This window comes from Chelonoidis abingdonii, chromosome 15 (assembly GCF_003597395.2).
Source record: "Chelonoidis abingdonii isolate Lonesome George chromosome 15, CheloAbing_2.0, whole genome shotgun sequence".
NCBI classification, from domain to species: domain Eukaryota; kingdom Metazoa; phylum Chordata; order Testudines; family Testudinidae; genus Chelonoidis; species Chelonoidis abingdonii.
Window position 1 is genome coordinate 33,228,455 of NC_133783.1, and position 26,309 is coordinate 33,254,763.

Below are 26,309 nucleotides of genomic sequence, written 5' to 3' on the forward strand. Positions count from 1 at the left end.
GGAAAAAAAATTATTACAGATGTCTCTCTTAGGTTCAGAGGAGCCTCCAGGCACCAGCGTGTGACGGTGGCAGTCAGGCAGCCTTTGGTGACATGCCTGCGGGAGGTCCACTGGTCCCACGGCTTCGGCAGAAATGCCGCTGAATCCGCATGACCAGCCGAAGCCCGCCTGACTGCCGTGCTTGGGGTGGCAAAAAACATAGAGCCGCCCCCGCTTAGGGGAGCTCACATGGGCAACCGCCAAACAGTGCAGGGCACTTAGATATTTTGAGAGTCCAGGACGTGCATCAATATTTTGGGCAGTCCTAAGGACTTGCAAGACCTTTCTCCTGTTCATTGAATATCACCATACCTTCATAATATCATAAATGATGGTCATCTTTTACCATCCCCCTTTGTGGAGAAGTGGTCAGTCTATGGAATTGATGTGTGACCAATCAGATCACCTTGTTGACAGTTTATCTTCCAGGGAACCAGAACATACCAGCAGACTCCCTTAGCAGACACTTTACTATCAACCACGAGTGAGAGTTACGGAACTCCATGATGAACAATATTTTTGTTCTATCTCAAACATTATCTAAAGGTTTCAGGTAGCACCTTACAGTTTTGAGGTTGCATGGTCACTTTTTTTGTAAGACATAAGTTGTTATACAGATAACTTTTAAAGTTGTTTTCACTTTTCATAACCTTTTAGAATAAATGTCCTGTATGAATGGAATATATAGGACAAGTCAATAACCTCCTTTATTCCTGCATATAAATACTTAGTAGTGAAAAGGTGTAAACAAAAATCTTACATATAGTGTGTTAAATTCAAGTGGGAACAATTTCTGGAACAGACTGCTGTACTTGATCGGGCAGAAACAGCTGCCTAATCAGCAGCTTTTCATTTACCATTTTGCTATTTATTTCCAAATAAAATACTTGTGATGGTTAATATATTTCTGTAGGAAACATATTCTTTTTGTTTCAGGAACTTCAGTGTAAAACATTTTTTTACTTCTGAAAGTGGACAGTGCTGAAATGTACAGAGATAAACTTTATTTTTTTAAACTTATTCATGAGAGTTTGGACAAGATTCTTGGCTCATCTTGAGAACAGGTCTATTTTAACAGTTGGTTCCAATATACTTAAACCTTCTGCGCTCCTCTTTTAAAAACAGTCACCTTTATATAGTCCGTTTTTGTTAAACTGCAGCATGTGAAAGAAACTGAATTAAAAAGAAGAAGCGAGCATTTAGTTTTTTGCATAAAGATAATGTTTATGATAAAAATGTCATTTGGGTTTGAGCTGAATTATTTCACATAGGAAAAATCTTGAATTGTAATCTGTATATAGGAATGAGTCATGAGGTAACTTGGAAGTCAATTAAGGGTGGGTATCTGAGGTTGCAGTGGGATATCTTAAATGTCTTACCTCCCTCCCTTAAATATACATTGGCTAATTAGGAAGTCACTTACTTCATTCTCGCTCATAAGGATACAAATTAAAACATATACATCCATAACAGATGGAATGATAAAAATAAGACCCTGCTTACAGTACTAATATGTGTTGTATAGTTAAGTTTGAACAACAAGAACACATCCTCCATTGGTATTCAAAAAGATGTTGGGGAAAGGTGGAAATCAGAAGTAAGAGTAACATAATACAGACAGCAGCAGCCATTAAGGAGAAAAAGGAAAATTTTGAAAAATAAAAATGAGGAAGGGAACTAAGACTACTCTTAATTAGTACTTTTTGTAATTCTACATATTACTGCTCCAACAGAATTTTTATATTGCAATTAACATTGTAAAGCACATTTACACTGGTTTTTATAGTTTGTCAATTGCACACAAATACGAATTTATATTTAGAATGTAATCATTGCTCCATTGTAACCAGATGCATTGATTTGTGAAATGTAACCTTCTCATTAGTTTTCACTCCCTAATGGTCATGAAATAGCAGCATTTCCTGGTTGATTTAAATCATTTAAAGCTGGAATGTGTTAGTTCCTCATTGATTCATTTTGTAAACATGTCCCGTATTTATAAGGAAGCTTGAAATATTGGGGTTTTTAATGGTTTCTTTTAATAACATTACTTAGGAATATGAAGCACGAACAGGAAGAACATGTAAACCTCCACCCCAGGCAACAAGACGTAAAAATTTTGAATTTGAACCACTTTCAACTACTGCTCTTATTTTGGAGGATCGACCGTCGTAAGTATAGTAATGAATTCTGCCATGAAGTAGATAATAACATAGTATACATATGTGTGCACCTGCCTCCCGACCTAGCAAAGGTTAAATAACTTTGGTGTCCTGTTTACAATTTTCTTTCTCAAAGTACTATACTGGTCAAACTGGAACAATTTCCTTATAAGTTACTCAATCTGAGACCTTAACTAAATAATATGGTGACATACTGACCTCATTAATGTCAATGAGAGTTTTGCTCCATTGACTTAAATGGAGCTAGAATTTTGCCCTATATATTCATCGTGTAGTGCTCTCACGTAGTTACCTATGACACTGATTCTTGGAATCTGCAGAATGAAGAGTTCTATTATAAGAGATTCTCTTAAGGACCTCTCCTAAAACCTCATTTCTCCATTGCTTGGTTCCTAAAATATTTGATTTGCTAGACCACCAAAAGGGTGTCAGCACCAATGGTTGTCTGAGCATAATCTGCGACCGGTCACCATGGGAGCCTAATTTTGGGTATAAAAAAATATAATTCTGGCATATTGATGCTGTTGCCAGGAAATACAAGATAATTGCTCACCACCTAAATATGTTGGGTTCTGACTATGGCAGGGTGAGCTTGCTCCTACCTACTTTCTAGCCTGCAAGCGCTCTGGAACTTGCTTCTGGTAAAACACCTCATACAATTTATTTTCTTTTCCACCACCTTTAGAGACTAAGAGAATTTCTGTAAAATATCCCTCCTTCACTGTTTCAATATATTAAACTCTTATACAGTTGCATGAAGTATAAAAGTTGGTGATGCAGCGTATAAAAGCAATACCAATGTTTCATGTAAGTGCATTCTATCCCCACTCAACAATCTTTACTTGTTAATATATACCCACATATCAATGCTTATTTGTAGATACATGAGTTGATTGTATTTTTGAAGCATGTATAAGTTTAATCTTTATATCCATGATAGCAATCCTATTAAAAAGTCACATTAAAAGTTATATTTATTCTGTTGATAAAGGGTAGCCAAAATGAAATTGAGCTTGAGCTATTAGCAGTTTGGTTACTGAATTGCCCACCCCATCCTCCACTCAGAGCTTTGAAGTCTGAGTTTTTAATTATCACTGACAATAAAAGAATCGAGAGGTAATCAAACCCATGCTGCTTCTAGCCCAGCAAAAGGAGACTATCGCTTTCCTGAAGCAGATACCATGTTAACCTTTATATATTTAGTGTCTTACCTAATACATTTACTCTTGCTCAGCATTTATCTTAAGGCTGTCTTCAGACTATAATATTGTTTTTCTGTCATTTGGGTGTGCTAAAATATGATGAACCCTCTGCCTCCCTCTATGGAGGCTGAGATCATTCCTAAATATTTTCAAAAGACTAGGAAACCAGAGGTTGTTTCTAAACTACTGTGCTGTTACCATGTGACACCACATTATACAAGCCACTGAGCCAGCACTAACTTTGAAATACTGAATACAATGAGAAGTAGACATTTGAGAAGATAATAGTTAAGGGAGCAATATATAGTCTTTTTTTTGTTCTGAATTCTTTGAATTGCAGGAATTTTCTTATGAGTTTCAAATAATCATCAAGACTCCGTTAATCCATCACTTGGCTGATTTAACTTTCATTATCAGTGAAAAAAATTCTAATATGCATTTATGTAGTTTCATATTCAATCTCTTTGGGAAATTTTTACCACCATTTATTAGAATATTTTTGTTTTCCCAGAGGTATGCAAGCTCAATCAGTGGTGTGGGGCAGTAAACTTCTGGTATTTTCTCTCAATGTGTGAATGAAAATCCTCAGGGTTCATACATCTTAATGAAACTGAACCATGGAACAGGAAACATAGAATGAATGTTTTAACATCATACAAGGCTTCTTGTATGACTGTAAAGGTTCCATGAGAACTGTGATATTTCACTAAGTTAAAATAACTTTGTTCTAGTTGGGCAAAAGTGTTTTGTTTTTTTCTAGTAAAAGAATCTCTGACTTTCAAGCATGCCTCAGTGAAATTAGTTCTGCAGCTTCATGAAGGCCATTCTAGCAGATGTTTTCATAGCCTGCCAGAATGCATCTTTTTCACACTATGCTTTAACAGGTATTGCTTGTTCATGTGGTGATAAAAACAGCTTATTGGCAAAACCTAAAATATGCTGACTTACGAAGAGCCTGTACTTCACAGTGAAGTACCAAGTTTTGCAGTAATATATATCATTATGTCTTAATGGAAGTTCTGGATTATTGTATTGTAGTGAAAATCTTGTTCTTAGGGTATATTTTTGTGTACATCACTCAAAATGCCATTGCTCATGGTGGTGTTTGGCAAACTTATTACCAATTTTAGCAGAGAGCAGTGATTGAATGACATAGAGCTTCTCTACCTTGGAGGTTGTTCTTCAGCAGCTGGGTTTAGAGGAAGAATAGCTTTATGATTATGGAATTGGATTGGTGCTTGGGAGATCTGGATTCTGTTCCTGGCTCTGTCACAGTCTATTTTGTCTTAAGCAAGTCACTTAGTCTCTTTACTAATAGTGAGGAGCATGATAAGAGCCAATATATGCAAAAATACTTGTCTGGTAGATTTATATACAAATGTTTCACCATAATGAACTTCATTTTCCATTATTGATATTCAGACACGTAATATAATCACTAAATTCACCTTAAAAAGGAGAGAGAAACCAGTCAGTCTGTCTTGAAATTGTCCGGAATGTCATCCGTATATTGAATCCAGAAATGGCTTGTTTTCAGAAATCTTCCTGCCAAATCCATAGAGGAGGCTTTACGTCACAGACAAGAATATGATGAAATGGTGGCAGAGGCAAAAAAACGAGGTATGTTAGAACTGTATTACCATGGTTATAGTTAGCTGTCTTCTATAGCAAAAATGAGAGAATAAGGACATTTTTAGTTTTTAGGCCAGTATTTACATTAAAGACTACATTTCTGGGCTAATACTATACATGTTGTGCTTCAAAACTCATAGGCACACTCATAGTTTAAATCGGACCACCAGTCTCAACTTGTAGCCTTTTTAATTTCATCACTGTTGTGAATAAATGGATTCTCATGTTGAATATAGTCTCCAATGCTTAAGTGGAAACTTGATTTAACTTTTTGTGCAGTATGATCAGCTGGAAACTTACTAGGTGCGTAAATCTTTCCAGCTACACTGGTGCCACCATCACAATTGCTATTACTTAGGCCAGATCTTCAAAAGGGCACATGAATGCCAAGGAACTTCAAAGATCACGTGCATGCAAACCCCCAGCTTGTTCATGTGCATATCAAAGACTTCACTTTTGCACTTTGCACTTTTTATTTTTGATGTTACTGTTAACAATGGATCATCTAAAAAAAACTTTATTCTAAATATGTAAACCACAAGATAGCATCTAAAAGCCTTTGAGCTGCCTTTAAATTAGTCATATAGGTAGGTATGGGAATTGTCACGATCAGGCCCGTCGACAGCAATTCCGGGCCCCAGGACAAAACAGTCAGTGGCCCTTCTAGAAAGGTGATGGCTGAGGTTTACAACACTACTTTTTATCCTATTGATAACACATTGGAACCCACTAAATGTAAGTTGTGGCGTTGCTTGATATGGTTAACTTTTTTTTTCCAGTTACAGCACCAATATTAAACAAATTGAGTCCAAATATAAGATGTGGAATTTATTTTGAATTGTGTATTTAAATTAAATACATTATGGAATGAAATTGGAGACCGACAAAAATGATTAGGGGGCTGGGGCACATGATTTATGAGAAGATGCTAAGGAAACTGGGCTTATTTAATCTGCAGAAGAGAAGAATGAGGGGAAATTTGGTAGCAGCCTTCAACTATCTGAAATTCAATTCTTTATGGGATAAGATGGATCCCATACAGTACATATACTATGGAAGAGGAAGTTGACATAAAACATACAACACAAATATTGGACTTTATCTGATTTTTGAGAGGAAAAGTCATTCGTATGTATGTGCTGAATGTGGGGCTTTATATCTTTGGACAGAGACCAGTTTTATTGATCACGATACACTGAACTGCCTGAAAACATCATAGCCAAAGATGCCATCCTGAATAGTGCTAGATATTATTTTTAAGATACAAATATGTGAAGTAACAATGGCATTCACTGAAGTGTGTGCGTGTGTGTGGTGCTGTGCCTGCGATTGCTGGTGCCCAGCAAGCTGCTGCTGGACGTGCTCTTCTGGCATGGCCAGGGCTTCCACATGCCCACCTGGCTGCCTTCACTGCCGCCGGTACCACTCTGCACGCATCTAGGAGCCCTGTGGCCCATCTGGGCAATTGCCCCCTTTGCCCCGCCAACCCCTGGTCGGCAGGCCTGGTCACAATAAACCAAAATTATTACTACATATAACTTCTGTTGCAGTAGCACTGAAAACTCTCAGTAAGAATTATGTGGAACCTCCTGTCCCAGGGCCTCCCAGAGGGGAGGGCAAGTGGGGCAATTTGCCCTGGGCCCCACAGGGGCTCCCCCAAGAGTCTTTTGGGGCCCCTGGAGCAGGGTCCTTCATTTGCTCCGGGGGCCCTGGAAAACTCTCGCGGGGCCCGGGCCCCCGGAGCTTCTTCCACTCTGGATCTTTGGTGGTAATTCGGCGGCGGGGGGTCCTTCCACCCCAGGACCCGCTGCCAAAGAGCTGGATCTTCGGCTGTAATTCGGCGGGGGGCCCCCCTGCTGCGGGTCTTCGGGGCACTTTGGCGGCGGGTCCCAGAGCAGAAGGATCCCCCACCACCAAATTACCGCTGAAGCGGGGGCCCCCTGCCGCTGAGGACCCCAGGCCTCCTGAATCTTCTGGGCAGCCCTGTCCTGTCCCAGTAGTTTCTTTCTAGTTCTGTGTGAATGTAGGAAAAATATATAACCATATTTCACCGTCTGAGAAATAGTAAGCTATCATAAACTTAGGGCTTGATTCTGCAAACACTGCAAACATAAATACAAGTGTAGCATCTTGTACTATTATCGATTAAGACTCAAGGGTAACTCTACAAGATGTATAGAGACAGAGGGTAGATCGCCATACCTTGCGTATCCAAAAGATGCACAGTGGTTAAGGCAAGGGACTGCCGAACTCTGTCCTGTTCACTGTACCTCTTGCAAAAGATACACTACATGAGATAAGGAGTCCTGCAGACCTTCGTTTTTTATTAACTGTGCATGGCCTGATGCACGTTTTATAGAATACAGCGTTTCACGCGTACTGTTCTAGTGCACGTGGCCTCATGTATGCTAAATAAGGTGTGCTGGATAGCTTCAGTAAAAAGTGACTAAAACAAACCGTGACTTCAACTAAATATGCAAGATTATCAATGGCTTTATCACAGCTGAATCCAGATCAGTTTTCAACAGAATACTATTTCCTTCAGTGCTACACTACACCTCAGTGCAATGCCAAAAGTCAGTATTTTGCCCTTAGCCATTTCAGTGCTAAACTTTTTCTCTTTTTTTTAAAAAAAAAATCCACTATTCTCTTCTCCTTGTATCATAGGAAAATAATTTTGATCTTTGTACAATCAAGAATAATTGAATTGAAAAAAAGGTTTAAGCAAAACCGAAGTCATCTTCCTGGCAGACAGCCTGTTAAACTGAATCCCGATAGGTGAAAGTTTCAGAAAACTGAATAACTGAAAATGGGTTTAGAATGCAGATGTTTGCATTTTAAACTTCACTATTGCTAATGCTCTAGTTATAATTTACTGTAGTTACACTGGGATTGATGGAATCCTCCAGTATGTAAGAAATACTGTAAAGTCAGATGTTCAGGACTAGGGTTACCAGATAGCAACTGTGGAAGAAAAACAGGACAGAGTGGGGGGTAATAGGCGCCTATATAAGAAAAAGTCCAAAAATGGGACTGTCCCTTTTTGAAAACAGGACATCTGGTCACCCTACTCAGGACATACAGCTACAATAGAGGTAAAAAACATGCTATTGGCAGAACATGGTTTAGAACTCACTTTACTAGACATTTTGTATTCAGCCATGCTAAAGGAGTGCTTCTAGTTGTATTAATTCTGATCAGATTTCTGTTGGTCCAAACCACTGGCTCTGTTTATTTAATTAACTTGGAAATTTGGTAATAACCTATAATCTTTGAGTAGATGACATTTAAACCTTGTGGGGTTTCTCTGAAGATTATTTACAATTGTGATAAGCTTAACATCTTCTAAAACAGGTAATTTCTTGGCTTGTCAGAGACTTTGCTGTAAGAAGAGAGCTTTTGCTGTGTGTTCGTTCAGCAAGCCATTTTCAGGAGTTTTCGTCTGAGATCATTTTAATGCAAACACTTCATCAAATTATACAGTACTGTGCAGTAGTCTAAAAATAGATTGCCACTCAAATGACTTGAGGAGAAATTCCATACCTCTAAAGTTCTTCAATTTTGATAGCCAGCGGTAGATGTTGGGCACTATTCTTTCAGAAGTATTTATGGTGCCAGTGGGCTAACAGTCAGTTGCTTTCTGAATATATTTGGACAGAGTTCTCTTGGGATTGTGAATTGCTGATTGGCAATGTGCATGATCGCTAAATAGGCAGTAGCAATGTTTCTACCTCTGCTCCTTAATCATATCCTGTAAAGAGAGACTATTATCTATTACCTTAAAACAAACAAACTAAAACAAAAGCAAAATCCATTTTTTTTTAAATATGCTAACTTGTACCAAGGAACTTCTTCCATAGTCAAGAATGAAAGCAAAATGTTAATGTATTAAAGAGCAGCCATTTAATTTGTTTATATGGAATCACACACAATACACATGCTGGAAGGGAGTGTCTGCTTTGAAAAGTGACTAAAAATAGTACCTTCTTACTGGACAGATCTGTCCTTGTGCATATTGAGTCACGTCTACTAACTTCAGTGACAAAAATGAGCTATTACTGTGCTCTTCCTCTCATTAGCTCAGCAGAGTCAAAATAATCTCATCAACAGAGTTGTTTTCTAGGTTCCAGTGGAGAATAATGAAACAAATACAGTTATTTACAAAATTAAAGATTGTGGGATGCACACACACTTGAGGGAATGTTTTTTTTCCTGCAGAACTTTTGGACTAGGCTGGTACATGGTGGAATGTTTTACTTCTACCTCTTCTAAGCTGCCATCATTTGCTCCAGATTCTCAGCTTTCTGTTTTTGTCTATTCCTCTTTTAAAAGAGACAAGCATGAGTGATATGATAGCAGGAACAACAATGCATGCTGCAATAGGGGTATGTAGAGAAAAAGATAAAGAAATTGTATTGGAAAGATGAGAGAATGACTTGACAAAAAATAAAGCCAAAGAAGCATCAGTGGTGGTGTCATAAAAGCAAAAGATGGAAGATTTTTAATGAAAGTAGAAAAAAAAGGCACAAGAGTGAGAATATTTTAATGAAGTACTCAACCAGCCAGGGCCAACAATTCCAATTGATGGATGTGAAGAACGTGAAGAATTACATAGCTCAATGCTAGAAATTTCAGAAGCAGAAAGAGAGGAAGCAATTAAGCAGCTAAAAATGGCAAGGTCATATGTAAAGCTGGGGAGCAGGTAGTAGTTCATGGAAAAACAAACTTTTTGTGATATAGTTTAGGGGAGAGAATTCTTCCCAGAGGAGGAAAGAAAGGTGTGATCTGTAAATTAAAAAAAACAAAAAAAAAAACAACACAACTCTGAGCAACTTCTGGCGAGGAATAATGCTACTTTACATATCAGAAAAGTGTTCTGTAGTGTACTATTGGTGGGGGAGGGAGAGAGGAGGAAACTGGTCATAAATGAAAACTGCGTCCTGAGCAAGTAGGCTTTAGACCAGAAAGACTGTGTACAGACTACATCTTCACCTTGAGATGATTGATTGAGGGAGGCCTTGGTTACAGGAAAAGATTAATTTGAGCTTTATAGATTTCACCAAAACTTTGGACTGCACTTATAGAGTTGCTGTGGAAGGTCTTGTGACAATATGGGCTTCTTAAAAAGATTGTGACATGGGCCAGGATGCTGTCTGAAGGTTCAAAATACTGTGTAAGGACACACTAGAGAGACTGTCTGTCTGATTTGATATCATCACTGGAGCACAACGGGTGCATTTTATCACTTTTCCTCATCTGCATTGTGATAGATTACGTGATGTGAAAAGCATCATGAAAGGAAGAAACAGTTATGTGAAGTAGAGGAAAACTTCAGGATCTCACCTTTGCAGATGACGTGTTCTGTTGGAGACGTGATGATGATGATATGAAAAAGACCCCAGTACCAGTGACAAATGTGAGGCCACCAAAATAGAATTAAGAATTATCTGGAAGAAAATGAAAGCCGTGATCGTTGAAGAAGGCATTAGCAGTGATGGTGCAGATGTGATTGTGAAGTATATAGCATGGCTAATAAATTTGTATATCTTGTAAGCACAGTGGAGCCTTTTTCGATGTAGCAACTGTCCGGAAAAGCAACAAGATTCACCCAAGAACCAAGATCAAGTTCTGTGGTGCCATTGTGACACTCACATTATCTGCGTCTGAAACTTAACAAATGCCAGAAACCTACAACAGGAAACTTAATCCATTCTATCAGAAATGCTTGTGAAGAATACTTGGTGTCTGCTGCTGGGATAAAGTAACCAGCACTGATGTATGGCACAAAGGACTGGCCAGCAGACTGTAGAGACAATGATATTTGAGAGACAAGGCTGTAGTAGTTTTAGACATGTTGTACAGATATCAAAAAAAAATTGTATTCCTAGACAAACCCTGGGTTGGATACCACCTGGGGGAAGACGGAAAAGAGGAAGGCAATAGATGACATGTAAGAAAACCATTGAGAAAGATGATGCTGTCATGGAAACAGACTATAATGGAGGAAGAAACATGGCATTAGATGGTGGAAAGACTGGATTGCTTTGTGTCACACGAGCATCTAAACCCTCACCCCACTTCCAAATTTAACCCTTTTGGGGGTGATGTATGAAAAGGGTAGAAGCCAGCTTGACTCTCAGGCCCCAAGATTGATTTGCATGGTTGGTTTTGGAGAAAAACATTTTATGATAAACTGAGTACATTTGACATGGAAATCATTTAGCTGCAGTAAATGTGGAACACTGCATTGTTATTTTTATAGTCACTTTTCAAAGCAGGACTCCATTTGAAGCCAACAATGAGGCATGTAAGAAGACCTATGTATTTGTACATGACTTATTTTCTAGGGAAATGAGTTTAAAGAACTAATTTGGTAATCCCTGCTTTCAATCTCTAAAGCAGTTCGTATGCAAATATATTTTTCATATGTCTGACCTTTTCCAGAGACTAAGAGTTAAAACTATCAGAATATTTAACTATCCAGCTCAGTGCTCCTATAGTATCATGCATTAAAATGTTGTCTATTTAACAGAAATTAAAGAAGCACATAAAAGGAAAAGAATAATGAAAGAACGATTCAAGCAAGAGGAGAACATTGCTAGTGCTATGGTGATTTGGATCAATGAAATATTACCTAACTGGGAAGGCATGTGAGTAAACACGTTTTTCCTGGTGTAAGTCTAATGCAAATGTGATTTATTTTCCCCCTTCTTAGAACACAGAGGAACCACCCACTTCATGTTCTTCCACCATACTCCTGACCATATGCTGGACTGATTCTGCTAGCCAAAGAAGGTTTATATCCCATCATTAGTGCTTCAGATATAATGAGGAATTATAGCAACATGAGATGTTCCTTACAGTGGGCTGCTAGGCATTGTGGTCTTAACCCTTTTCAGTCCAAGAGCATAAGCAGAAAGCTTTGAATTTTGACATGAATAGTAACTTGTCATGTTACTGCTAAACTTCTCAGTGAGGTCAGGAACAGGAATTGCTAAATTTTCCTTTCTTTCTTTTTTCCCATAGGCGTACTACCAGAAGAGTTCGAGAATTGTGGTGGCAGGGGTTACCCCCAAGTGTTCGTGGGAAGGTCTGGAGTCTAGCTATAGGAAATGAATTAAATATTACTCATGGTGCGGGTCATGTATACGTACCCTTTTATGCAAAATTCTTTACTTTGTTTATCGAAACTAGTACCAATCTCTCTCCCCCATCCCCTTTCTTTCCTCTGTTTGCTGATCCCTTTTACAGATCAGGTAAATCGGAAATATTGCACTTTGCCATTGAATGGTTGTCAGCTTATTTGAGGCTTTTTCTTTTAAAAAGTTATGAATAGTGAGTTTTTAATACAGTTTTTAAAATGAAGAAAAAAGTCAGGTTTGAAGAAAACCACTGACACCTTTAGGATGTCACTTATTGTAGAACACCTTTAGGATGACACTTATAGAACACATAGTCCTTTGTGAGCTATGAGGACCTATAGTCCTATACAGCTATGAGGTCCTATAGTCCTTTGTGAGCTATGAGGACTTTGTTTCCATTCTAAACACCTCTTTTCATTGCTATGTAACTAATACATAAAAATAGCACAATTTTTTTATTCTGAAGCACACCTTTTGAGTATAAAGACACATTTCCCCCCAAAGATACATAAAGGAAAGATTATATTTTTTTTTCACTTGTGGATTTAGAGTAATTAAAAATCTAAGTTGAGAACTGAATTTAGGTATTTGATTTTCTTTTTTTTTTTTGCGGGGGTAGGGGGAATGCTTGAATAATATATAAATACTTGAGTGTGATTATAATATGCTCTAATGACCTCCAGCTCATTTAGAAAAGAATAAAAAGGCTGAGTTACGTGTTTGGAATTTGGTGCTAACTTCATTCACGCAATTTTTATACATTTTTGTGCATTGACAAGTTTTAAATATTGACCTGCTTCAAAACTATTTCAATGCATCAGGCATTTAACCCAAGCTATCAGGATAAAATACCTGAGTGTTTGCAAGAGCATAATGATCAACTAGGTGCTATTCTATTCCTTATATATTGTACATACTATTGGTGGTTTTTTAAAATAAAATGCTCTCATGGGTCAAGTGCCACGAACTCTTGGTGAATAGCAAATGAAACACAGTAAATAAACTCTTTTTATATAGCTAAAAGACAGGTAGAAGAGCTCTTCTAAATTCTGTTGAAACCACCACATAGAGGAAAAGCTCTGGTATACCATGCCAAAGCTAATGCTTAGGAAAGAGGAGTGATGGCTCAATGTTTTTTTTGTTGTTTAAATTGCAAATAAAAAATAAATCTCCCAATTCCAAACACTGTAAAAAGAGCAGTTTGGGTAGGTCAAGACATGTCTGCAGGGGTAAAAAGCAATGTACAGCCAAACCTTGATTGGGTTGCACCTTCACAAGTTCTTTATAATAAATATCAATTTTTAATGGAAACTTCAAAGTAAATTTACTAACTTTTCATTCTAAAAATCATAAGCTATAGTAATTCTTGAGCCTTATACAAGACATGGATCAGAGAACAATTGATCACCATCCTCGTTATAATAGCCTTTAACATATTTGAAGACTTATTGACCCCCTCCCCCAGTCGTCTTTTTTCTCAAGACTAAACATGCTCAGTTTTTAAACCTTTCCTCAGAGATTAGGTTTACTAAACCTTTTATCATTTTTGTTGCTGTCCTCTGGACTCTCTCCAGTTTATCCACATCTTTCCTGGAACTGGACACAGTACTCGCCTGCTTTTACAAGTGGGTTTGTTTCAATAAATGTGTAATGAAAACAAGGATTTGTTTCTACACCCTCTTCTGTGATTTGAATGTTCATCATGGAACAAAGCATAATATAGTAGATATTTCTGGAACTCTATAGGTGTAAAAGTATAATGCAGTGAAATGTTAGTAACCTCATCTAATGGATTTTCTCATTTTAAGATCCTAGACCATAGATTTTTTGGGTGGGGGAGGGCAGTTGAGACCTGAGCTAAAGAGCTCTATTTTGAATATATTTCATTATGGTTGTGTGTGTTGGCTATGGTTTTGCTCTGTTGTTTTGCAGAACTCTATGAAATCTTCTTATCCAGAGCCAAGGAACGATGGAAAAGCTTCAGTGAGACAAATTCAGAGAATGATCTAGAAGGTGTGTTCTTACAATGATAATACCAAAGATGATTTGCAGGGCTTTTTGTATGGTTTGACATACAGATGGGCAAATGTCTGAAAGCTCAGAGGCTCAATTCAGATGAGAATTAAAACCTTCAGTGCGTTCAGGTCCAGTTTGTCCTTGATGCTTTTTTTCTTGTAGCAAGTCACAGAGTGAATACACTCTAGCACTCCCCATGCTGAGAGAGGTGCCTGCAAAAAGACATGTTGTTGGCAGGAGCAGTTTCTTAATGTCAAAATTTAATTTTTAAGTGAATGTTTTTCCTTTGAGTCTTTGAAAATCCAGGATCAGTGACATCATGCCTTTCCAGAAGTCTAGGAGATCAAGCACAAAAACAGCCAGAAGATCCTAAATTCTGGGATAATCTCTGCCATTTCCTAGCCTCGCTTGTGTGGTTCTCATTATCTTAGTATCTAAATGTCTCACAAACATAAATGAACAGCCCTGAGACAGGAAAGTATTGGCAACCATTTTACAGATGGGAAACAGAGATGAGAAGATTGTGATTTGCCCGAGGTCTTCGTCCCAGTCTGGTTCCTAACTGTAAGACCCTCTTGCCCCTCTCATATCTATGAAATGGGGATATTAACATTTGTTTATATACATGCATCTGTGTGATTTTAATTCCCTCTGCATTTTTCAGTTTTGTCCCCAATTTCTTCAGTTGCATATTGTGGAGATGGCTTACTTTTATTGTTAAAAAAATCTTTGTCATAAGTATTAATTTATTGTGCTGCTACTACTGAGATTTTTCCTCTAAAATGTCATTTCATTTAATTATTTTTGTTTTGTTGTTGTACTTTTAAGTAGGGGTACTATTTTTGTAGAGGTTAATAAAATGTTTACTGCCATAAAAATCACTTGGCTGTATTTTTGAGCTGCTGTGTTTTGAAAAAACAATCATGTGAAAGTGAAAAATATTTTTGTCCACATATCTGCTTACACCATCCAAAGTTTCTTTGCCAGTAAATTACTCAGGCTTTCCTCAGTCCACATCTGTGACTAATCTGAGACAAACTGTTTTTAAAAATCTTTGTATATGAGAGCATGACACTAAGATTAATTATCTTTGGCATACATGTTTAAGTGACTTTAATATCTTTTTTACTTGTGCACTGTATTACCACCACCAGTTAGATTTTGATTTTAATTATTATTATTTTATTATTATTATAGTGTCACCTTTAAAGTAGAATGTTGATTTGCTTATTTTGACACCCTTAAAAAGGAAAAATGGGGCTCTAGCTCTGGTTTAACGTATTCATATTGCATTTATGTTGCTTTTCTTATAAATTTCCAAAAGGAAGTACAAACAAAATGGACTTGAAGTATGTATGTTTGTTGTTTTCAAGAGCATAGATTCATAGATTCATAGACTCTAGGACAGGAAGGGACCTCGAGAGGTCATCGAGTCCAGTCCCCTACCCTCATGGCAGGACCAAATACTGTCTAGACCATCTCTGATGGACATTTATCTAACCTACTCTTAAATATCTCCAGAGATGGAGATTCCACAACCTCCCTAGGCAATTTATTCCAGTGTTTAACTACCAGCTGACAGTTAGGGACTTTTTACCTAATGTCCAACCTAAATCTCCCCTTGCTGCAGTTTAAGCCATTGCTTCTTGTTCTAATCATTAGAGGCTAAGTGAACAAGTTTTTCTCCCTCCCCATTTGATGGACACCGGCTTCTTAGATACCATGAAACTGCTATCATGTCCCCTCTCAGTCTTCCTCTTTTCCAAACTAAATACAGCCCCAATTCTTTCAGCCTTCTTCAATTGGTCATTTCTCAAGAACTTTAATAATTCTTTGTTGGTTTATCTTGGACCCTCTCACATTTCTCCCAATCTTCTTGAAATGCGGTGTCCCAGAACTGGACACAATACTCCAGTTGAGGCCTACACAGCGCAGAGTAGAGTGGAAGAATGTAACTTCTCGTGTCTTGTTTCAACACACCTGTTAATGCAGCCAGAATCACGTTTGCTTTTTGCAACCAGAATCACACTGTTGACTCATATTTACTTGTGATAGCCAATAATGACCCCTTAGATCTCTTTCTGGCATAGTCTTCCTAGACAGGTCATCTCTTCCCATGTCTGTATGTGTGAAACTGATTGTTCCTTCCTAAGTGAGGACTTCGCATTGTCTTTGTTGATACTTCATCTGGTTACCTCAGACACATTTCTTCCAATTTGGTCCAGATCATTTGAATTTTGACCCTGTCCTCCCAAGGCAGTTGCATCCCTCAGTTTGGTAATTGTCCGCAAACTTAATAAGCCGTACTTCTATGCGCAAACATCTAAGTCGTTGATGAAGAATATTGAAAGAGCCTGTCCGCAAAACAGACCGACCTGGTGGAACCCCACTTTGTTATACCTTTCCAGGGCAGGATTGGGAGCCATTAATACACTTTATGAGTACGGTTATCGCAGCCCAGTTAATGGATCCCACCTTATGTAGCCCCATCTAAATTGTATTTGCCTATTTTATCGATAAAGTATATCGTGCAGACGTATCAAATGCCTTACTAATTCTCCTAAAAGTCTAGGTATACCACATCCCACCAACTTCTCCTTAATCCCAAGGCTCGTTAATCCTATCAAAGAAAGCTATCAGATTTGTTTGACACGATTTGTTCTTTACATCCATGCTGGCTATTCCCTATCACCTTACGCACCTTCAAGTGTTTCAGATGATCTTTAATTATTGCTCCATATATCTTCCCGGGCACAGAAGTTAAACGAACTGGTCTGTAAGTTTCCTGGGTTGTTTTTATTTCCCTTTTTATAATGGGGCAACTATTATTTGCCAGCTTTTCCAGTCTTCTGGAATCTCTCCCGTCTCCCATGACTTTCCAAAGATAAGAGCTAGAGGCTCAAGATACCTCCTCTATTAACTCCTGAGTATTCTAGGATGCATTTCTCCAGGCCTGGTGACTTGCAGGCATCTAACTTTTCCTAAGGCAGAAACAGGAAGATGATTAGTAGAAGAAGTCCAGAAATACGCAGAGATTTTACTCTATGTTATTTAAGATTGGGCTTCTTTTTTCACATCTTTCCAAAAGCTTTTTCTAATCTTATGTATTTTACCAGTTTTCATCTATTTTTTCTTTCCTCCAATAACTTTCTAGCTTTTAAATGTTTGACAGGTAGCATGATACTGCCCTACTGGCTGTTATAGTATTTATTTACTGACAAGCATTTAATTAATGGAAAACCGAGTATTATACTCTGAAATTTTATAACAGCATTTAATAAGAGAAAATGAAGAATTTCAATGACGTGAACTTTTTTTGTAGTCCAGTAAGATTTAAAAAAAAAAAAAACTGTCAAAGAGCAACTTGGAGTTAGTTACAAGAATTAATATTTTCCATTCTAACTTGTTCGATTTTAAAACAGGCGTTTCACAGGCAGTGCATTCCCGAAACCTGTCTTTAAGGCAGTTTGCTATGTGTATCTTGGTGCTAAATTCTGGCTAACATAACAACTTGAAATTAGTGTTGCTGCTAACCACTGAAAATTTATTGGGCAATTCTTGAATTACTAGAGTGACAATTCTGGATTAGTAAAGTGAGCTGTTTAACTCTGGTTCTCCCTTCATGACATTGCTTCCAGAGCCTCCACTAATAGGAGTTGTGTGAACTCTACTAGCCATATTGACCCTAGAACGATTTTCAAACAGAAATGGCAGTTAAGAGGCATAATAAAAACATGGAGGTTGCCAAATTGGTGGTAGGGAGGTCCAGGGGCAGCAAAAAAAGGGGAATCAAAGGCAGGCAAGAACTTATTGTATAATCTTATTTTCTTTTATCTTCTGTTGACCTGCTCAATTAAAAAAAACGGGAAGGTTCCAAGGTATCAGCTGGGCAGAAACCTACTGGGTTTTTTGGGAGGAAATGAGAAACAACAAGAAAGCCTGATTTTTTTTTTTTTTTTTTTTTCCCACTCTCTCTCCACCCCTCCCCCCCCCCCGCCCGATCTGATACTTGTATAGTTTCTGACACAGAGGTGAAGCAGTGGATACTAAAGACCGTGGCAAAGAGCTTCCTCTACTCAGGGCACCAAATTGGGTGTTCCATGAGCCTATTTTAATGTGAAATGATAGTATTAGATCTTGTATCTATGAATAGTATTTCCATCCTCTACAGTTAGGTGGCACCTACAATGTCTGTAGCATGCCTTAAGAGGGGTTGCTTCAGAGATAAAATGTGGTATTTATTATGTATTTGATGTGCTGAATTCAAATATGACAATTAAAACAACTGATTGGCTACTGTTTCTAAGATATTTTAAGTTTTTACATTTTATGTCTATGTGTAATTGTGTAGATAGTAGAGTTTTTAATCATAAATTGTAAACCTAGGTCTTTTCATGTGTTTATGGTTGCTTTACATGATAATATTTCACCTGTCCTGTTTATGTAACACTTTAAAAATCAGCAAAAGGGTTATATAAATAAAATTTATTATGAAACAAAAGGCAAAAAAACTATTATGTACATAGTTTAGTCTATTCAGTGTCTACTCGGCGCTTCTTGGCTTGTCTTTGTATTCATTAAATGGAGCATCTCTTGTCACTGTCCAGCAATAGTCTGCAAGCATTGATGGCTCCATTTGCCCTGATAGCGTTTCTCCATTGTTGCAATGTCCTGGTGAAATCGCTCGCCGTGCTCGTCGCTCACTGCTCCGCAGTTCGGTGGAAAAAAATCTAGATGAGAGTGCAAAAAATGTATCTTTAGTGACATGTTGCAACCAAGGCTTTTGTATGCCTTGAGGAGGTTTTCCACAACAACCTGTAGTTGTCTGCCTTGTTGTTTCCGAGAAAATTTATTGCCACTAACTGGAAGGCTTTCCATGCCGTCTTTTCCTTGCCACGCAGTGCATGGTCAAATGCATCATCTCGAAGAAGTTCATACGAATCTGAGGACCAACAAAGACACTTCCTTTATCTTAGCTTCACTTAACCTTGGAAATTTTCCACGGAGGTACTTGAAAGCTGCTTTGTTTTTGTCAATGGCCTTGACAAAGTTCTTCATCAGACCCAGCTTGATGTGTAAGGGTGGTAACAAATCTTCCTTGATTCAACAAGTGGTGGATGCTGAACACTTTTCTCCCAGGCTCCAATGACTGTCGGAGTGGCCAATCTTTCTTGATGTAGTGGGAATCTCTGCACGACTATCCCATTCGCAGAGAAAACAGCAGTATATTTGTGTATCCAGTCTGCAGACCAAGCAAGAGAGCAACAACCTTCAAATCGCCACAAAGCTGCCACTGATGTTGGTCATAGTTTATGCACCTCAAAAGTTGTTTCATGTTGTCATAGGTTTCCTTCATATGGACTGCATGACCAACTGGAATTGATGGCAAAACATTGCCATTATGCAGCAAAACAGCTTTAAGACTCGTCTTCGATGAATCAATGAACAGTCTCCACTCATCTGGATCGTGAACGATGTTGAGGCTGCCATCACACCATCGATGTTGTTGCAGGCTACAAGATCACCTTCATGAAGAAGAATGGGACAAGATCCTTTTGACGGTCACGGAACATGGAAACCCTAACATCACCTGCCAGGAGATTCACTGCTGTAGTCTGGAGCCCAACAGCTAGACTAGAGCCAATCAACAATTTTAAGCATCATTTTCGTTCTCAGTGACCCAGAATTAGTAAAGTTTGACTACATTTATTTCGCGTGAGCGCCAGAGCCTGGAAACTAAGTAAAAGGCTGGATAATATCACGCAACATTTCCGTCCTTCTATAATTGTTTCAGAAGGTGAGACGGTTTTAAAAATCTGTTTCATGATAGAGGCCATAAGCTTTGTGATTCACATTAATGGTACTGTATATCAAGAGTTTGAAGAGGCTTGTGGGTCACTTGAATGATAAGTTTATTTGCACTTATGTGTGTCCCTATTCAAAATAACGCAAAGTGAGATTGTAGATTTTTATTAGCCCAATTGAAACCAAAGAACACATGTAATGTTTGTGTTGTGTGGGGTGTTTTGTTTTTAAAAATGTAGCAGTGATGGTATTCTTGACATTAAACACTATATTTTAACGAAATGTGCGTTTATAAATTGGTAAAGATACCTGAAGCAAAATTAGTGGGGTAATGGTGAAGTTGGAGGATTCAGTGGTAACAAATAGCAATATAATTTTAGGGTCTCGCCTTTGAAGTCTAAAAATAATGAATTGGATTTGATTGGTTTAGATTACTCTAGGTTGATTTAACGCTGTGTCCGTTCACACGACGTCGTCATTAATATCGACTTTAAACGGCTCCTTAAATCGATTTCGGAACTCCTCCAAACGAGAGGAGTAGCGCTAAATTCGATAGTGATAACTCGGATTAGGGTTCGTGTGGACAGAAATCGACGTTATTGGCCTCCGGGCGGCATCCCAGAGTGCAGCACTGACCGCTCTGGACAGCAATCTGAACTCGGATGCAGCGGGGAGGTAAACAGGAAAAGCCCCGCGAACTTTTGAATTACATTTCCTGCTTGCCCAGCGTGGAGCTCTGATCAGCACGGCTGGCGATGCAGTCTGAAATCGAAAAAGAGCTCCAGCATAGACCGTACGGGAGATACTAGGTCTGATCGCTGTATGGGGAGACAAATCTGTTGTATCCAGCTCCGTTACAGAACACGAAATGCCAAAGCGTTTGAATAAAAAACTCCAGGATACACAGCGCTGCGTGACAAGCGTAACGGGAAGCCAGAGACTCAAATGGACGCTCATGAAGGGAGGGAGGGGGTACTGAGGACTCCAGCTATCCCACAGTCCACAGCAGTCTCTGAAAATTATTTGCATTCTTGGCTGAGCTCCCAATGTCTGTAGGTTCAAACACAGTGTCTGGCGTGGTTCAGGGAACAGCTCCTCAGTTTATTTCCCCCCCCCACCACGTGAAAAAAAAAGGAAAGATTGCTGTGCTATGGCGTTTGCTCAATGCACTCCGCGAAAAAGGCGCCAAACGGTTGTCTGCTGCCTTCACAAAGGGAGGGGTGAGGCTGTACCCAGCACCACCCGGGGCAATGTTTTCTGCCCCATCAGGCATGTGCTCTCAACACGGAAGTGGGAACTATGGGATAGCTGAGGAACAGCTACCCACAGTGCACCGCTCCTGAAATCGATGGTAGCTTTGGACCCTGGACGCAAACAATCGATTTCGGGATCCCACTGTGGACAGCGCTAAACCGATTTTATTAGATCTGTTTTGTAATATGGTTTAAGCTAACGAAATTAATTGCCAAAATTAGGCTATCCCATCATACCATCCCTCCATAAACGTATCAAGCTTAGTCTTTTGAAGCCAGATTTGTTCTTGTCTTTCCCCCACTACTGCCCCTTGGAAGGCTGTTCCAGAACTTCACTCCTCTAATGCGTTAGAAACCTTCATCTAATTTCAAGTCTAAACTTCCTAGTGTCCAGTTTATATCTATTTGTTCTTGTGTCCACATTGGTACTAAAGCTTAAAATAATTCCCTCTTGCCCTTTCTCTCCCCCCCCCCCCAATATTTATCCCTCTGATATATTTATAAAGAACAATTATCTCTCCTCAGCCTTCTTTTGGTTAAGCTAAACAAGCCAAGCTCTTTGAGTCTCCTTTCATAAGATGGGATAAGCTGAGGAATGGAAAACCTAGTAGCCCTTCTCTGTACCTGTTTCAGTTTGAATTCACTTTTTTTTCTCTCTCTCTCCAAGGGAGGTCCATATCATGATCTCTTGCATAGTGTCTTAGGAGCATATACGTGTTACAGACCTGATGTGGGATATGTAAGTATTTGCTCTATGCAGTGATATATTTTTTATAGTGCAGATATTTAAGTTGCAGTATATCAAAGCTTCTAGTTCTCTAAACTTTTATTGTGCTGTGCTACCAGCAGTTTTGAAAGTAGTTCCCATCTTAATGAGCATATGATGCATATCTCTCTGAAAAACTACTTGATATTATGGTCCCTGTTACAGGTAGGGAAGTTCTGTAAAGAAAGTAGATTGTTGCTGTTATAATGCTCTTTTTTAAAAGTTCCCAAACACTGTTGTCATCTAGATGAGATGGAGGTGAAACATGTCAGTAGGTAGAAATAGTGGGAGAAATGGATAGGCACTCTGACTTCTCTGCTCCTAGATTCCCTGGCAGCAGAGGTGTAAAAATTTAAATGTAGCTAACTATTTATATATGCACTTAGGAAGTGTGAGCTGGGGTCATGAGAACAAATGGCATTAGCTAATGGAAATGTTCCAGTTGACGTTAGTGTGTAACTGGAGTGTTCTCTGTTCCGATGTAGTTGGCTGTGCCTGAACCCTTTCCCATGTGATTCGTTTCCCTGTAGCAGTTTTTCCATACCTGAACAATGAATTTGGGACCAAACTCTGTCTTTGCTGAGCTAATGAGCTCTGCATCCAGCCTGTTGCCTTTCCTAAAGAGAGGGGGCATTCCAAATCCCAGAGCACTTTTGATCACCCAAGATGTCCCTGGAACCTCAGTGACAAACATCTCCAACTTACTTCTGTACAATAAATATGATTTTCTTGGAGCCATGTTATCGCTGTTTTTAGCTACGTGTTGTAAAGAATTTTGTAATTACTGATTTAATATTTTGCCTTTACTTAACCATGTTATCTTGTATACATCTCAAAATTTTTTGTAACTGGTTAATGACACATTGCAGATTATAAATATTTGCATTTACAAACATATAAGATACTGTGCTATTTATTCTTTGTGTGCTAATTGCACTTCTTCACTGAAGGTACAAGGGATGTCCTTCATTGCCGCAGTACTCATTCTCAATCTGGAAGAGGCAGATGCTTTCATTGCCTTTGCAAACCTCCTAAACAAGCCATGCCAGCTGGCCTTTTTTCGTGTGGATCACAGCATGGTATGCTAACCAATTGTGAAGTATTAGACCTTGATTTTATTCTTTGATTCAGAAGGTATTCTTGCTATTAGTAACATTTTAATCCTTCATTCGTTTGGATAGCAAACAATTTCTAATGATGGTTAGAATTAGACAATCAAGCTAGTGTGATTAATTACCTAAAGACACACATTTCTAGAGAGAAATAAAAAGCAGAATTTGTTGTACTATGGACGAGTTTGAAGGTTCGAAGATCTTCAATTTTTGTGATACTTCCCTCTACAGATGCTGAAATATTTTGCAGCGTTTGAAGTATTCTTTGAAGAAAATCTCCCAAAACTATTTCTTCATTTCAAATCATATAGTCTTACTCCAGACATATACTTGATAGACTGGTAAGTTATTGGTCACAGCAAACCTGATTTAGCAACTGCCTGTGATTTTTTCCCCCATTTTGCATCATTTTTTCCCCCAGCAGAAGTACAGTATAGGTCATGAGTTTGTGAGACCTAAAACTACCTCTAAACTTTCTGGGTCTCACGAACTCCTGGAGAATTACTTTGCACAGCTGCATATCTCATTGCAGCCCTGATAGGAGCACATAATTCCAGCATTAATATACATTTATGAACTGGAAGTAGAAATAACACATATGTTCATATAGAAAACAACATTCAAAGAATTTAGTAGGCTTTTTGACCTCGCTCCAATACCACATAGTTGAGATGCTTAGTTGTAACCTGGGCAGGAAGAGGAGGCTCAAAGGAGTGACATTTTGGTCCAGTTGTAGTCGTAGAGGGAGCAGTAAAGGGATGCTGAATAAAAGAGTAAGAGGAGAATCTGAAGGGAAAACTAAGGTAAAGACAGAATAAAAGAATAAATTAAAATGAAAGTATAGACTTAGGGGTAACAAACATGTAAAAGTACTTAATGTTCAAATTGGAGGAGAAAAAATAAAGGAAGAATGGAAAACAATACTCTTTAAAAATGTGAGCAAAGTACCGTAATACATATTTATATATACATTTAACAGAATAACATTTTAAAAACACTTTTTAATTGAGTTGATCCAACTACAAGACATATTAATTGGTAGTGCTATTATATCAAATATATTAAAATGTATTGGCAAGAAAATAATTAAAATTTGCTACATCCACACATCTTCAAAGTAGTTTTTGGATTGCCACCAATATAAACACAAATGTAAAAAAACATTTGTTTTCCTCTAATCAAGTTTCCTCAAGTCTTAATTGATTCCGATATTCTCCTTTTACAACTGTGAAGTGTTTTGTGAGGTGGTGTGCATTGAAGAGCTGTTTTGCTTCATCCCAGAAATAACTGGATTTAGAAATGAAGTGATCCTGAATGTATGTCATGAATTGTATGTGCTGCCAATGTCTAATGTCACCTGAGTAAATTTCATACCATCATTTCCCCAGAATAACAAAATGTTGATCTGTCCTTAAAAAATTTAAAATTGTTCAGAAACTGCTAATCAACCTAAAGTTTGACTGTCATATTTGACTGCCATCAGAACAGCTAAAATTTGTTTTTGAATATGTCCATATGATGCCTCAAGCCTTTTCAAGTCAACTGGATAAAAATGCTACTGAAGCCTAAACCAAAACAAAAGTCAAGGAGAAAGCCCTGTTCAGAGTGTTGTATATCCCTACTCCACATTGTCTCTTTGGAGACATTTGAACTGCGGTGGGTGGGGAATATTTGAATTGCTCTGTGGGGGAGGGAAAAAGGAAGGCTCTCAAATGAAGTATTCCCTGTAGCATGAGAAGGAAATAGCAGACAATCTCAGATTGGGAATTTAAATTCTAGGGGACCATCTAAAACTCTGCTAGCTTTTAAGATTGCAGCTATTTGACAAAGGATAAAACTAGAAAACATTTAGCTTTTGAACGTCAGTGCTAATTTGTCATTTGATAGCTTTCAGTAACCTAGGGGAGGGGTTTGGGATCCGATCATGTTTCTGAAGTAAAACAATAGCACTAACTGGTTACCATTTTATACATTATAGGATCTTCACACTCTACAGCAAGTCACTACCACTTGATCTGGCCTGTCGAGTCTGGGATGTCTTTTGTAGAGACGGAGAAGAGTTTTTGTTTAGAACAGGATTAGGAATCCTTCGATTATATGAAGATATCCTCCTACAGATGGACTTCATTCATATAGCACAGTTTCTAACAAAACTGCCTGAAGACATCACATCAGAAAAGCTTTTTAGTTGCATTGCAGCTATTCAGATGCAAAATAGTAACAAAAAATGGGCCCAGGTGAGCGAAAATAATAATGTGACTAAAAGTTGTTAATAATATACATTTCTCAAAATAGACAGTGGCCTGTATAATTTCAAAACATGTAGGATAATTCCCCCATTATAGATCCTACTTTCTGCTGGAAATCTGTTGTATGTGGTGTTTCTTTATTTAAAAAAAACTGTATTAAAAGCATATGTTTGGATTGCTCTCTCTTCATGTGAAGTGCATCCTTCTTATCCATTTGAAGAGCCTATCTGGTGTCATTCATGGAGGTGATGGCTTACTACTTCCTTCACTGGAAAATAAGTGCAAGAATGACAGTTCTTCTTTGAGTGCTTGTTCATGTCAATTACAGTTAGGGGTGTGTGTGCCCTGTGCATGGCATTCGGAAAGGTTTTTTTTCCCTAGCAGTATCCGTTGGATCGGCTCAGGTGCCCCCTGGGGTCGCACCTTTATGGTGCTGGATATAGGACTCTGCCAACCTGCCACTCCCTCAGTTCCTTCTTATTACCAGTGACGGTTGGCTGGAATGCTCATGGCTCTCACTCTGTAAGTGCAACTCCCTTAGTTTCTTGACTACTTCGTGTAAATAGTTTGTCTGTAGTGTATAGTTGTATTAGTTAGGATTTAGTTGGGGGTGCACTCTCCCCTTCCCCTCTTTTTTTTTTTTTCCTCCAGTACCAGGGCATTCCTCAATTCTTGGGGTTTAAACCCTGCATAGACTGTGGCAAGCATATGCCAAAAGGTGTCCCTCACATTTCTTGCCTGAAGTGTCTGGGAGAAGGCCACCTCAAGGAGTGCTGCAAGATCTGCAGGAGTTTTCACCTAAGCACCCAAAAAGAGAGGGAGCAGCACCTCAAGGGACTTCTGACAGAGACTACTTTGTGCCCCCATTTGGACCCTGATGGGGGGGGGGTCGATTCCAAGAGCCTCGGCA

General features: G+C 38.5%; 1 protein-coding gene across 1 annotated transcript in view; it reads left to right on the forward strand.

Annotated features, from left to right (window-relative positions):
• Window positions 1–26,309, forward strand: part of TBC1D12 (TBC1 domain family member 12) — a 90,981-nt gene that overhangs the window by 56,812 nt on the left and 7,860 nt on the right. The window contains exons 3-14 of the mRNA XM_075072692.1: window positions 2,095–2,210; window positions 4,962–5,044; window positions 11,589–11,706; window positions 12,083–12,189; window positions 14,131–14,211; window positions 17,637–17,650; window positions 20,416–20,459; window positions 21,866–21,905; window positions 21,937–22,011; window positions 22,989–23,117; window positions 23,382–23,491; window positions 25,129–25,387. Of these exons, the coding sequence (XP_074928793.1) occupies window positions 2,095–2,210; window positions 4,962–5,044; window positions 11,589–11,706; window positions 12,083–12,189; window positions 14,131–14,211; window positions 17,637–17,650; window positions 20,416–20,459; window positions 21,866–21,905; window positions 21,937–22,011; window positions 22,989–23,117; window positions 23,382–23,491; window positions 25,129–25,387 (1,176 nt within the window). The remainder of the gene's footprint in view (window positions 1–2,094; window positions 2,211–4,961; window positions 5,045–11,588; window positions 11,707–12,082; window positions 12,190–14,130; window positions 14,212–17,636; window positions 17,651–20,415; window positions 20,460–21,865; window positions 21,906–21,936; window positions 22,012–22,988; window positions 23,118–23,381; window positions 23,492–25,128; window positions 25,388–26,309) is intronic.